General features: G+C 52.7%; 2 protein-coding genes across 2 annotated transcripts in view; one reads left to right on the plus strand and one right to left on the minus strand.

The window, feature by feature from the left end:
• The window catches only part of LOC149307596 (protein-arginine deiminase type-2-like), a 30847-nt gene extending 27199 nt beyond the window's left edge, over positions 1 to 3648 (plus strand). The window contains exons 14-16 of the mRNA XM_089537298.1: positions 17 to 102; positions 303 to 431; positions 2602 to 3648. Coding sequence (XP_089393424.1) covers positions 17 to 102; positions 303 to 431; positions 2602 to 2835 — 449 coding nt within the window. The 3' untranslated portion in view covers positions 2836 to 3648. The remainder of the gene's footprint in view (positions 1 to 16; positions 103 to 302; positions 432 to 2601) is intronic.
• A 1347-nt stretch (positions 3649 to 4995) lies between these two features.
• Positions 4996 to 10976, minus strand: LOC149307597 (E3 ubiquitin-protein ligase TRIM62-like). The gene is made up of 5 exons (XM_089537300.1): positions 9299 to 10976; positions 8333 to 8428; positions 7796 to 8052; positions 7233 to 7348; positions 4996 to 6673 (listed from the first exon to the last, which is right to left on the minus strand). The coding sequence occupies exons 1-5, from the start codon at positions 9818 to 9820 to the stop codon at positions 6123 to 6125; spliced, it is 1542 nt and encodes a 513-aa protein (XP_089393426.1). The 5' UTR covers positions 9821 to 10976; the 3' UTR covers positions 4996 to 6122.
• Between the last annotated feature and the right edge of the window lie 680 nt (positions 10977 to 11656).

Raw genomic sequence — 11656 nt, forward strand, 5'->3', positions numbered from 1 at the left:
CATTTTGTCTTCCCAGGGTACACTGGCACAGATACCAAACGGGTGACCATCAACAAGGTCCTTTCCAATGAGGTCATGGTGCAAGAAAACCAGTACGTCCAGGTAAGCCGGTCCATCGCAGAGCTACTCTCCCTGTCCTTGGGAGAATACAAGAGGAGAGGAAGTAATCTGTGGGAGACGGGTGGGTGATGATATAGTTTGGTGCCAGGTCTCTGCCCTGGGCCATGCCAGTCCTGCTGGAAGGCCTTTCCTTCATCCCCTTCCCTGACCTCCCGACTCCTCTTCCACCTTGTCCCTCATAGCGATGCCTTGACTGGAACCGGGACATCCTCAAGAAGGAACTGGGCTTGGAAGAGAAGGACATCATAGACCTCCCGGCCCTCTTCAAGATGGACAAGCAAGGAAAGGCCATGGCCTACTTCCCCAACATGGTGAGCATCCCCTCCCCATAAGGCCTTCCTGGAGCCCTGTCGCAACTCATCAGCCCTCCGTGGCTTAAAGGTGGGAAGGGGCTGGACACGTTGTCCCTCGGTGCCCTCCCCATCAGTACCACCAAACTCTGACCCTTGATGCTGGGTTTTCAGGTGGGCTCAGGGGATGTTTACCATGGTGGCATGGGTCCCACAGTCCTAAAAGTGGATAGAAAACCGTTATGAGATGGGAGGTCTTTACAACCTCATAACTAACAGGATGCCAGTTGTGGTGCAGAATCATAGAACCATAGAGTTGGAAGAGACCCCAAGGGTCCCCAAGTCTAACCCCCTTCTTCTGCCATGCAGGAAATCTCCATCAAAGCATCCCCATTGACAGATGGCCATCCAGCCTCTGTTTAAAGACCTCCAAGGAAGGAGACCCCACCACTCTCCAAGGGAACATCTTCCATTGTAAAACAGCTCTTACTGTCAGGATGTTCCTCCTAATGTTTAGCTGGAATCTCTTTTCCTTTAGTTTGCATCCATTGTTTTGTCTTCTATTCTCTGGGGCATCAGAAAACAAGCTTGTTCCCTCCTCAATATGACACCTCTTCAAATACTTAAACAGTTATGTCACCTCTTAACCATCTCTTCTCCAGGCAAAACATACCCAGATTCCAATGTCTCTCCTCATACAACATGTTTTAAAGATGTGCAAAAACATGTACGGAAAGATGTGGTATATTTTTAAAATTTAAAACCTGGTAGCATCTTCATCTCCATATTAAAAAGAGAAGAATAACAGGCTGGAGAGAATTGGGGTGCCTGTCAGGAGTAAGGCCATGTTGGGGTCTGGTGGCCCATTGACCTGACACAAGTAAGTAAGTAAGTAAAAGTTTATTTATATACCGCCTTTATAAGACCAAGGCGGTTTCCAACATACATACAACAATACAGCAATATAAAAACATCAAAACATAGCATTAAAAACCTTTTACAATAAAACAATAAGCACCACAATTCGTGCCAGCTTGACATGCTGACGAAGGGGGCGAGGAGAGAATACTTTAGGGGTCAGGGAGTCAGGGGTAAGCTTGCTCAAACAAGAATGTTTTAACCCCTTCCTAAACTGGGTAAGGGAGGCGGCTGAGCGGAGCTCAAAGGGCAGCGCATTCCAGAGGCTGGGGGCCGAGATGGAGAAGGCCCTCTTAGTGGTGGCAACTAATCTGGCCTCTGGAACCCTTAACAATTGCTGCCCAGTTGATCTGAGTGTGCGGGGCGGATTGTACGGGGAGAGGCGGTCCTCTAAGTACCCTGGGCCCAAGCCATTTAGGGCTTTATAGGTAACAACCAACACCTTGTATTGCGCCCGGAAGCGAATAGGCAGCCAATGGAGGTCTTTTAAGACTGGTGTTATATGGCTGGTTCTAGGTGTATTAGTAACCAGCCTTGCTGCCATGTTCTGTACTAATTGTAGCTTCTGGGTATGGTACAAGGGTTGCCCCATGTAGAGCGCATTGCAGAAGTCCAAGCGAGAGGTTACCAGAGCATGTACCACCGTTTCTAGGTCAGCCCGGCCCAGGTAGGGACGCAGTTGGCGTATCAGCCGAAGCTGATAACAGGTGCTCCTGACCGCCGCACTCACCTGAGATGTAAGGTGAAGCGACGAGTCCAGGAGCACCCCCAAACTGCGTATCGAATCCTTCACAGGAAGCGTGATCCCGTTTAGGACAGGTGGAACCACCGCCATTCCCGGACCGGGGGAACCTATCACGAGTACTTCCGTTTTCTCTGGATTCAAGCTGAGTCTGTTTTCCCTCATCCAGCCCATTACTGACTCCAGACAGGCCACGAGAGGAGAGATGCCATCCCCGGTCACTGCATCAGTCGGAGACATAGAGAAGACTATTTGGGTGTCATCAGCGTACTGATAACCCCGCGCCCCATGTCTCCGGATGATCTCTCCCAGCGGTTTCATGTAAATGTTGAAAAGCATGGGAGACAGAATGGCTCCTTGAGGGACCCCAGATGTAAGGGCCCTCATGTCGGAGCACACGTCCCCCAGCTGCACCATCTGGAACCTCCCAGAGAGACACAACATCCCAAGCTACTTATAGGTGGAAGTTTTGTCATTTCCCTGATGATCTGTCTCCCTGAAAGCATCTCTCTGTCCCCCCGATTTATGCAGGTGAACATGATAGTGCTGTCCAGGGACCTGGGCATCCCGAAACCCTTTGGACCGATCATCGAGAATGAGTGCTGCATGGAGCAACATGTCCGCAGCCTCCTGGAGCCCTTGGGGCTGATGTGCACCTTCGTCGACGACGTTTCCTCCTACCACCAGCAGCTGGGAGAGGTCCACTGCGGCACCAACGTCCAAAGGAAGCCCTTCACCTTCAAATGGTGGCACGTCGTCCCCTGAAAGGAAGGACCCCCCCAAAACGCTGACACTCGGGAGACGGATTCAGACAGACACGTTTCGGCACCCGGCGCGTGTCGCTCCATTTCGCCCCCCGATCCAACAGTCAGGTGGGACGGGTCTCCTTCTCAGAGGGCCAACAAACTAGGGAATCCTATTTGCCAGGGAAAGGTACACAACTCAACAGATGCTGCGAGAGGGGAAATATTCTTTAGCCAAATCCTCCCAAGACCATCCTCATTTCCTTTCCATTTTGTTTCTCTGTTTGTTCTTGTGCGACTGATGGGGTTTCGGAGTCTGTTAGCGAGTGTCGCGGCACGCAGAGGGTGGGCTTTCTTGTTTTCTGATCATTGTGTGCTTGCGGTGGGTGTGTTGATCCCTTTCGCAGAGGTCCCTTGCCAAAGCCCTCCTTACTTCTATATGCATGCAAAACTCCATTCCATGGGTGTGTGTGCGTATTTGTGTGCTAAAAAGCCTTTGGGATTTATGGCAGCTGTAAGTTGCGTTACCAGTTTGGGGCATTATACTGAAAATGATTTTCAGAAACCGTCGTGCGGGAAGACGCCGTCTTTGGATTTTGGAAACAACGGTAATAATAAAATGCGGAGGAGTCACTCTGAATGCTCTTCTTCTTTTCCAGTTTCTTAAGACTTTTTTTGTTTGATAGAGCCAATGTGGGGTCATGGTTTGCGCATTGGACTAGGACTCTGGAGATCAGGGTTTGAGCCCCCATTCAGCCATGGAAACCCAATGGGAAACTGTGGGTAAATCACACTCTCTCAGCCCCAGAAAACCCTGTGATAGGTTTACCCAAATGCTCAAATTTACTCCACAAAGACCAGATTTGCCCTCTTGCCGCTCGCAAGCGTCCCACAAAAAGGCATTGAAACCGGGTCCCTGCCTCTTCACGGGAAAGGCATCGTTTGTATGTGCCGCGTTGTTATCCAGATGCGACACTTGAGAGGCGCGGAGGCAAAGTCCGGAGGGCCCCTGAGAGGCGTATCGAATGAAACGAATGAGGGAGATCAGATGAGAAGAGCAGGAGCGGAGGGTGATCTGAGAAGGTCCCTCAGCTGCTGTTAAGAAGGGGGGAAACATCCCAGACCCAACAAACATGCCAGGAACTCGGGGCAGGGCCACTGATGAAAGCAACACCACCGGCGCATAGAGAGAGGGGAATTAAATGTAGCCCCTTGTCTTTCCTGCGATGATATAAAATGGCATTTGCAGGGCAAGGACACCTCTCTCTCTGGAGTAACTGCAGAGCAGGATGCCAGCCATGATGGATGGATGGATGGAGGCCGGATTTTGGGCATGGCGTGCATAACTTGCCGGAACCAATTCCCCACTGCTTCTTTGTTGCAGGCTTGGATAGGGTTACTCCCAACACACCCCAAATACAGGGTCTGTCCCTTCTTTTTGCCTTAGGATTAATAGGGTGGCAAGGCAATCTCTCAACACAGAGATCTACCCGCTGGGCTTATTCGCACATGCCTTGTCTCCCAAATGAGGGGTCTAATTATGACTGTCGCTGCGTAAAAAATGCAGGCGGAGGTCTCCAGCCAAAGCAAAGAGAAACACAGCTGAGGCTGGAGGCGACAGGCCAGGAGAGTCAGGTGAGGCCATCCATTGAATGCAAAATGCGGCAATGACAAACAAGCACGGCGTGCGGCTTACAAAATGGATGCTCTTCCTTTCACGACATTTTGCTCCGGACCAACGAGGGAGTTGCTCTTGCAAGGTTTGGAACTTAATGGGTTTTGCAACCTTGGCTCAAAAACTGAGGTTTGGGTGAAGAAGGTCTTTGCACCACTTCCAATCCAAAATGGGATGCAAGACCTCTCCATTTTGAACATCCGTATCACTATAGACTGCAAAACCATGGCACAATTGTGCAAAAATAGGGGCACCCGACTCAATCCTGTCGTTTTGGCCAAGCCTCCAAAGTCTGCATGCAAATTATAAGGACTTTGCCCAGCTTGAAAGCCCAGGGAAAGCTCATCTGTACCAGTTTTGCTTGACATCCGCTTAAACCTGAGAGACTGACATTAGAAACAGGAACTCAAACTAGTGATCTTGACTCCATGGCAAGGTCTTCAGCATTGCACCATAGAATAAAATTGGCGCTCTGGCATAAATATGCAAATCACAGAGACAATGAAAAATATTCCAGACATTTTTAATTGCTCTTCTTGTTGTTGTTGTTATTATTATTACCATAGACACGTCTGGCAGGAAATTTGGGAGATGCCCCATTGCCTTAACTACATCAACGATGACCTCTTGTGGCTAATTTGTATCATGGCATACTACGGTTTACACAGATGTAAACATGGACCCCCATCTCAAGCCCCAGATGTTGCTAGACTACAACTCCCATCATTCCTCACGGCTGGGGCTGATGGGAGCTGCATCCCAGCATCATCTCCCAATCCCCAAATAGATGGATGGATTTGCAGGATGACGGCTTCTTTGGATTATAATGAGTACACTGTAATTGCTCCCCTCTTAAACCTCTTCATCCCCTTCACAACAACCCTGTGAGGTATGGTAGGATGAAGTCTCAACAATGCTTGAGGTATGGTGGAATGAGGTCTCACAACAACACTGCGAGGTTGCATGATAGAAATTCACATCTTCCTGGCTGTGCCAAATGGGGGAAATCTGGACCCAGTTCCTGCCTGCCCAACTTGACACCTGAACCACTGTACCACACTGCCTCTTTTTAAATAAGAACAACAAAACATCCCCACCGCAAGCAAAAGGAACTCCCAGCCAAGCCATGGCCTGGGATTTAAACGTTCTCTTTACTTTGCCGTTCACTTGCTTCCGCTTGCTATGCCCACCCGCCAAGCCTCCGAAGCCCAGACACATGACAAACATTAAACACTCATTTTTACCCAAGTACTCAGAACTTGTTCCCATTTACTCCTCAATATCAAATGTTCCCAAAACTGCACTGCGTAGACCCCCAAAAGCCAAGAGGGAAACTTAAGAGTTCCGATCCCTCACTATGCTGGTCAGTGCGCTGCGCATAAAGTGCGTCGCAGCGCTAACAAAAGAAGAGGAACCACCCATCAAGCCCAGTTCGCCATTAATGTCTGATCCTGAAAACGTTGCTGGTCCCCAGCTTCTTGCAGATCTGCTTTGGGTACGCATAAGGAACCCCATGCATTCAACCCTCCCCCAAGACATCAAGACAACTGAACCTTTCCTCCTTCCACCTTTAGCAGATCCTCTTTGGAAATGCCAACGTTTTGCCGGTTACGGCATCGTCTGCACGTAAGCCCTTAAATACGGATGGCGTTGATCCGGAGAGGCTGGACGTTCTTCCCGTTGGCGTGGCTCTGCCCCGGGCTGAAGTAGGAGCAGAGCTTTCCGGGGAACTTCTCCCGGAAGGTGTAGAGCCAGGACATGTCGTCGGCATTGTAGAAGATCAGCAGCCCTTTGTCGTAGTCCAAGAAGACGCCCACTTTCTCCAGCTTGGTCTTGACGTTCAGCCGGGTCCAGGGCTCGGTGCAAGCGCTGTACTGGTTCCCGTCATGCATGACGATGCAGTAGAAGCCGCGGCTGGGCTGGATCTGGATGCTGCCCTTGCGGGTCACGGCTTCGTGGGCCAGGCCAATCATCCACTGCGTCTTCTCTGAGACCACCACCTCCCAGTAGTGGACGCCGCCACCAAAGGCCTCCGAACCAAGGACGGAGACCTCCACGTCAAAGCGCTTGGGGGAGTCTTGGAGGGGCTGCGGGTGGAGGTTGCCATAAGCCACGATGGTGCAGTCGTCAGACAGAATGAGGCGCTGGTGGGCCGTGGCGGGATCCAGCGTCAGCGTGGCAGGCACTGCGAGAGATGGGCAAAGGAGACAAAAATTGGGGGAGGAGGAAGAGTTCAGAACCAGCACTGATTTTGGAGAGCCTTAGTAACTTCCATCCTTAAATAGCGGGGCATCTTACACCGGTGTGTGTCTTTCTTTGGTCATTGTGGAGGTTGGTATTCCGTTCAAAGACACCTCCACATCAAAGACACCCCCACATGCTAGCCATTTTTCTGCAATGACCTTCCCTGAGCAGCCATTTTGTGGCTGATGGAGCAAAGGATGGTGGAAGCATCTGTAACCAAATGTAGGGTGATTACACCAACCACTGAGTTTTCTATTGGTACCTTGCAGAGAATGGAAATGCTTTGCATCTGGTTACATGGACATAGCCAGGCACCTCTCCAGTCCGCTCTCCATCAGGCACTAAATGGCCACAGAGGAGCCTGCAGTGGCTAAACAATGAGTCTGGAGGATGTCCTGAGCACAGAGGTAGTGCGGTTCTTCATGCATATTATGCTATGTTGTGCCATAGGGGCTCTCTGTAGTGATTTCCTGGCTGGAAAAAGGCTCTTTCTGACTCACCTGGGTGGATGTCCTGGAAAAGCGATTTCCAGATGGTGTACTGCAAAGGCCCCATGTACTTGGAGGTGGGGAAGTCTTCGTAGGTCAGGTTCGTTTCGTGGATCTTCCCCTTCAGCCTTGGGAGAAGACGAGCAGAGCGAAGGGATGACCCAAAAGCCCTTGCTTGGTCGCCAGTCAATCTCAAAACAAACTACAACTCCCATAATCCCCACCCCCACCAGTTTGGCCCAGAATAGGAGTTCCTATTCAACTAACCCACCCATTTCCCATTTATATCATCCTTCCATTTGCATGGTGCTCTATGGGCCTATAATACCCACCATCCCCAAACCAAGTATGATGGGAACTGGGGAAGACTGGATGGGAGGATTGTTGGGGTGCTCAAATGACAAGAAATGGAATTCCACCTAAACATGACTGAGAGAGCTGTTTGACAGCGGAATGGATCACCTCAGAGGACGATGGGCTCTCCTTCTCTTGTGATGGTTGGATGGACCGTCCAGAGTGAAAAGCAATCTATCTGAAACCTCCCTCCCCTTCTCAATGCCTGCAAGGTTGCTTACGTCTCCGAGAGGGAGGCAATGCCCGCCAGGAAAGTGTGCTTGTCCGCCTCGGCCAGCCGCTCCTGGAGGATCTGGCTGCCCTCTTGGACCTTGCGCAGCTGCTGGCTGTAGCGCTGGACCTTCTGCTCGATGTCGGTCAACGTCCGGGCCGTGTCTGCTTCCAGTTCTTCCAACATGGCCTTCTGGCGCTCCCGAAGGAGCCGGTGGAGGCGGTCAAAGGCTTCCCCGATGGTGGCACGCAGGCCCTTGGCCGAGGACTGGAGGGCAGTGGAGAGGAAGACCATATTGACTGTTATTGCAGGGTTGAATATTCCTTAACCGAAATTCCAAAATATCCCCAAATACTCCAAAACTGCACACTTGGGTGGCTGAGATACCACTTTAACTCCAATGCTCAGTGCTATGGAGTCCAGGGATCTGTAGTTTCGCAAGATACTTTGCTTCCTCTAACAGAAAGCTCTGGTGCCACAACAAACCACAAATCCCCTTATTTTGTATGAAATAAAGCGCACAGTGCCACGTGGGCCTGATCCTTACCTTCGTCTCAGCCAGCTGGCGCTTGAGGAGGGCCAAGGCCTCTGTATGTCCGCGTTCACTGTCCTGCAAGGTCTGGAGCTGCTCCTTGAGCTCCCGCTGGAAGAGACACAACAGGCATCGCAAACAGGCTTCCTTCTTTTGTACCCAGTTCCTCCAGGGGGCCATCGGACCACTCCTCCTCTGACCCCCGGCAATCCGAGGGGGACACTGGGTGAGTTACCTCTTGCCACCCCGAAAGGAGATGAGACTCTTCTCTCACCTCCCAAATCCATCAGGGGTGTGGCAGGGACCCTCTTTCAGCCTACAGGGGTGCAAGGGGTCCCTTTATCCTCTGGTTCACTGCCTGCCACTTTCAGGGATGTAATGAGCCCCCTCCTGTTCCCTGCAACTCCTTCAAGGAGGCAACATGCCCCCTACTCCTACTCCTCCAACACCCTTTGGAGGGCACTGGGTCCTCTCTTTCTACTACTTTTGGGGTGCCACTAGCCCCCTCCTCCATCCCCTTTAGGGTACCAGACCCCCTCTTTCTCCCATCTCCTTCAGGAACCTAACAAGCCCCATACTCCTCCTCCAATCCCTTCTGGGGGAACCAGAACCCCTCTTTCTCCCTGCAACTAATTCAGGGGTGCAACCTGCCCTCTCTTGCTGTTCTATCCCCCTCCTTTAACTCCTTCAGGGGTGCCACCTGCACCCCCTCCAGTTCCTTGAGGACTGTGGTGGAGAACCTATGGTACACGTGCCCTCTCTGGCACACGAAGCCATTCTGAGGGCACTTGGAGAGATGGGAGAGTGGGGCAAGAGGAAGAACAGGTGTGGATGTCCCGTCCCACTAGCACTGGGTGACACCTGGTGCAGGAACGCCTTTGAGTTTGGGCACTCGGACTCTAAAAGGTTCGCTCTCACTGCGTTTCAGGGCTCCTAGGCTTCCTCCTTCTCCCTGCCAGGGCTCCTCTTTCTCCTGGGTACCTGGATCTCCTCAAAGGCGTCGTCGAGGCTGGTGACGGGGTGCTGCTGGTGCCGGGCAGGTTGGTCGCAGAAGAAGCAGACGACGGTGCGGTCCTGGAGGCAGAAGAGCTGGGCCTTACCGTGCTCCTTGGCGCAGGCAGAGGGAGGCAGGCCCCCTCGGCGGCGCAGGTGGGCTCCGCTGGGACCTCCTCCGCTGCCACCGAGGAGGATGGCGTCCAAGGGGAAGGCGGCGTACCTCTCGACGATGTTGGCCAGTTTGAGGCCCGGGACCAGGGCCGGCGGGGCCCCAGGGAAAGCCCTGCGGCACTCGGGGCAGTCCCTGGCAGGGGCCTTGGCTGCCTCCTGCCGGCTCCAGTGCTCTGCGATGCAGCGGCGGCAGAAGTAGTGCTCACAGCCGAAGCTGACCGGCTCCTGGAAGAGGCCCAGGCAGATCGGGCAGAGCAGCTCTTCCTTCAGGCTGCAGCCCCACAAAGGAGGCAAAGGAGGGGAGGCTGGCGGGGAAGGAGGACGGGGAGAAGCCATGGCCCCCGGGGAAGGAGGGAAAGAGGGAGGAAGAAGAGGAGAGGAGAAGAAGGGAAGGAGGAAAGGAGGAGAGGGAGAGGAGGAGGAAGAAGGGGAGAAATAGGAGAAAAAGAAGAGCAAGAGGAGAAAGGGAAGGAGGAGGAAGAGAAAGGGGGAAGGGGATGGAGGAGGAGCAGGAGGCAAAGAGGAAGGCCTGTCTGGCCTTCCCTGGGGCCTCTGCAGAGCCTTTCTGGGAAGAGGAAGAAGGGAGTGCAGGAGGGAGGGAGGAGGAGAGGAGAAAGGGAAGAAGATGAGAAAGGAAGGAGGAGAGACAGCAAAGAGGAGGAGAAGGGGACAAAGAGGAGGAAGAGAAGGAGCAGGAGAGAAAGAGGAGGAGGAGGAGGAGGAGAAAAGGGGGAGAAGGACAAGGCGAAGGGGTCACGGGGCCTTCCTCCTCCTTTTCCTCCTCTTCTTCGCCTGAGAGGCCTTCCTCCCTCCTTCCTCCGCGGAGCCTTGCCTGGGATGGAGGAGGAGGAGGAGGAGGAGGAGGAGGAAGGGAGCGCAGAAGGGAGGCAGGGAGGAGGGATGGAGGAGGTCTTTCAGGCCCTGCTCCTCCAATGGCTCTGGTCCTCCCTCTACCTGCAGCCCTTCCTTCCTCCCTTCTCCCCTGCTTTCCCTCCCTTCTCTCTTTCTTCCCTGCTTGCTCTACCTTCCTTCCTTCCTTCCTTCCTTCTTTCCTTCCTTAGAGGCAGAGGAGACAAAGGGGCCCCGATCCGCCTTTCAGGGGGGAGGAGGAGGAAGATGAAGGCTGCTGCTGCGGCTGCGCTTTAAGCCCCGAGGGCGGGACGACGTTTGGGACTGCAGCTCCCATCAGGCGGGCTTGCAGCAGGGGCTGATGGGCCTTGCAGTCTCAGGGGGAGCCTTCATTCCAGGCTCAGAGGGACCTCTTTCGGTGGGGCATCCTTGACTTCTTTGAAGGGAGGAAGGGTAGGGGTCTTATTGGACTGCAGCTCCCAGCATCCCTGGCTGCTGATGGGAGATGGAGTCCTAGGGGTGGCCTCTGACTGAGGGAGACCCCGAGGCACACCTGGCATCAGGGGGGGTTCTGGACCCGTCTCCTCCTTATCTGGGCCTCTCTCCATTTTCCTAGCTCTAGGGCTCCCTGGACCCTGGCACGCCTTGGCCTTTCGGCGCATGCGTAGTAGTGGGGCTCCCTGAGTCACCATAGAGAGGAGGCGAGGTGGGTAGAGCGTCCGCAGCGCCGCTCTAGCCCTCCCTCTCTCTGTATCCCTGGGACCTGCTGCTGCCACTGGAAACCTTGGGAAAAAGCAATCCTGCATTTGCTCCAGAGGTTTCCAGGGATGCTGTGGGATTATGGGAGGGGGGCTGCACTTTGCTGTGGCATCAGAGCTTTCTTGAAAGAGGAGGCCAAATGCCTCCTGACCAGGACTACAAATCCCAGCATCCCATGGGGGGGCAAACTGGGTTATTTCTTGCAGTGCAGATGCAGCCTTGCAGATCTATCTATGCCTTCAACCTCTCTCTCTCTCTATATATATATATATATAATTACAAAGTTTCCTTAGTGGCAACAAGTTTGTGTGTATCGACCCAACAAGTGTCAACATAATTTCCTTTTCCTGTTACATGTCTATATAAAATTATATATATATATATATACACACACACACATATATGCATGGAAATATTACATCTTGGTTTGCATTTTACACTTGTGGTCCATTAACCACTGTCATAAAAACCCCCAAAGAAACTGTTTTTACCCCTATTTTAGACATTTTACTTCAAATACAAGAGCATCCTTTTGCATCGGACGCCATCGAATGCGGCCTGTTA

The sequence above is a fragment of the Sceloporus occidentalis genome, unplaced genomic scaffold (genome assembly GCF_023333645.1).
Source record: "Sceloporus occidentalis isolate IW3139 unplaced genomic scaffold, rSceOcc1.0.p SCAF_8, whole genome shotgun sequence".
Lineage (NCBI taxonomy): Eukaryota > Metazoa > Chordata > Lepidosauria > Squamata > Phrynosomatidae > Sceloporus > Sceloporus occidentalis.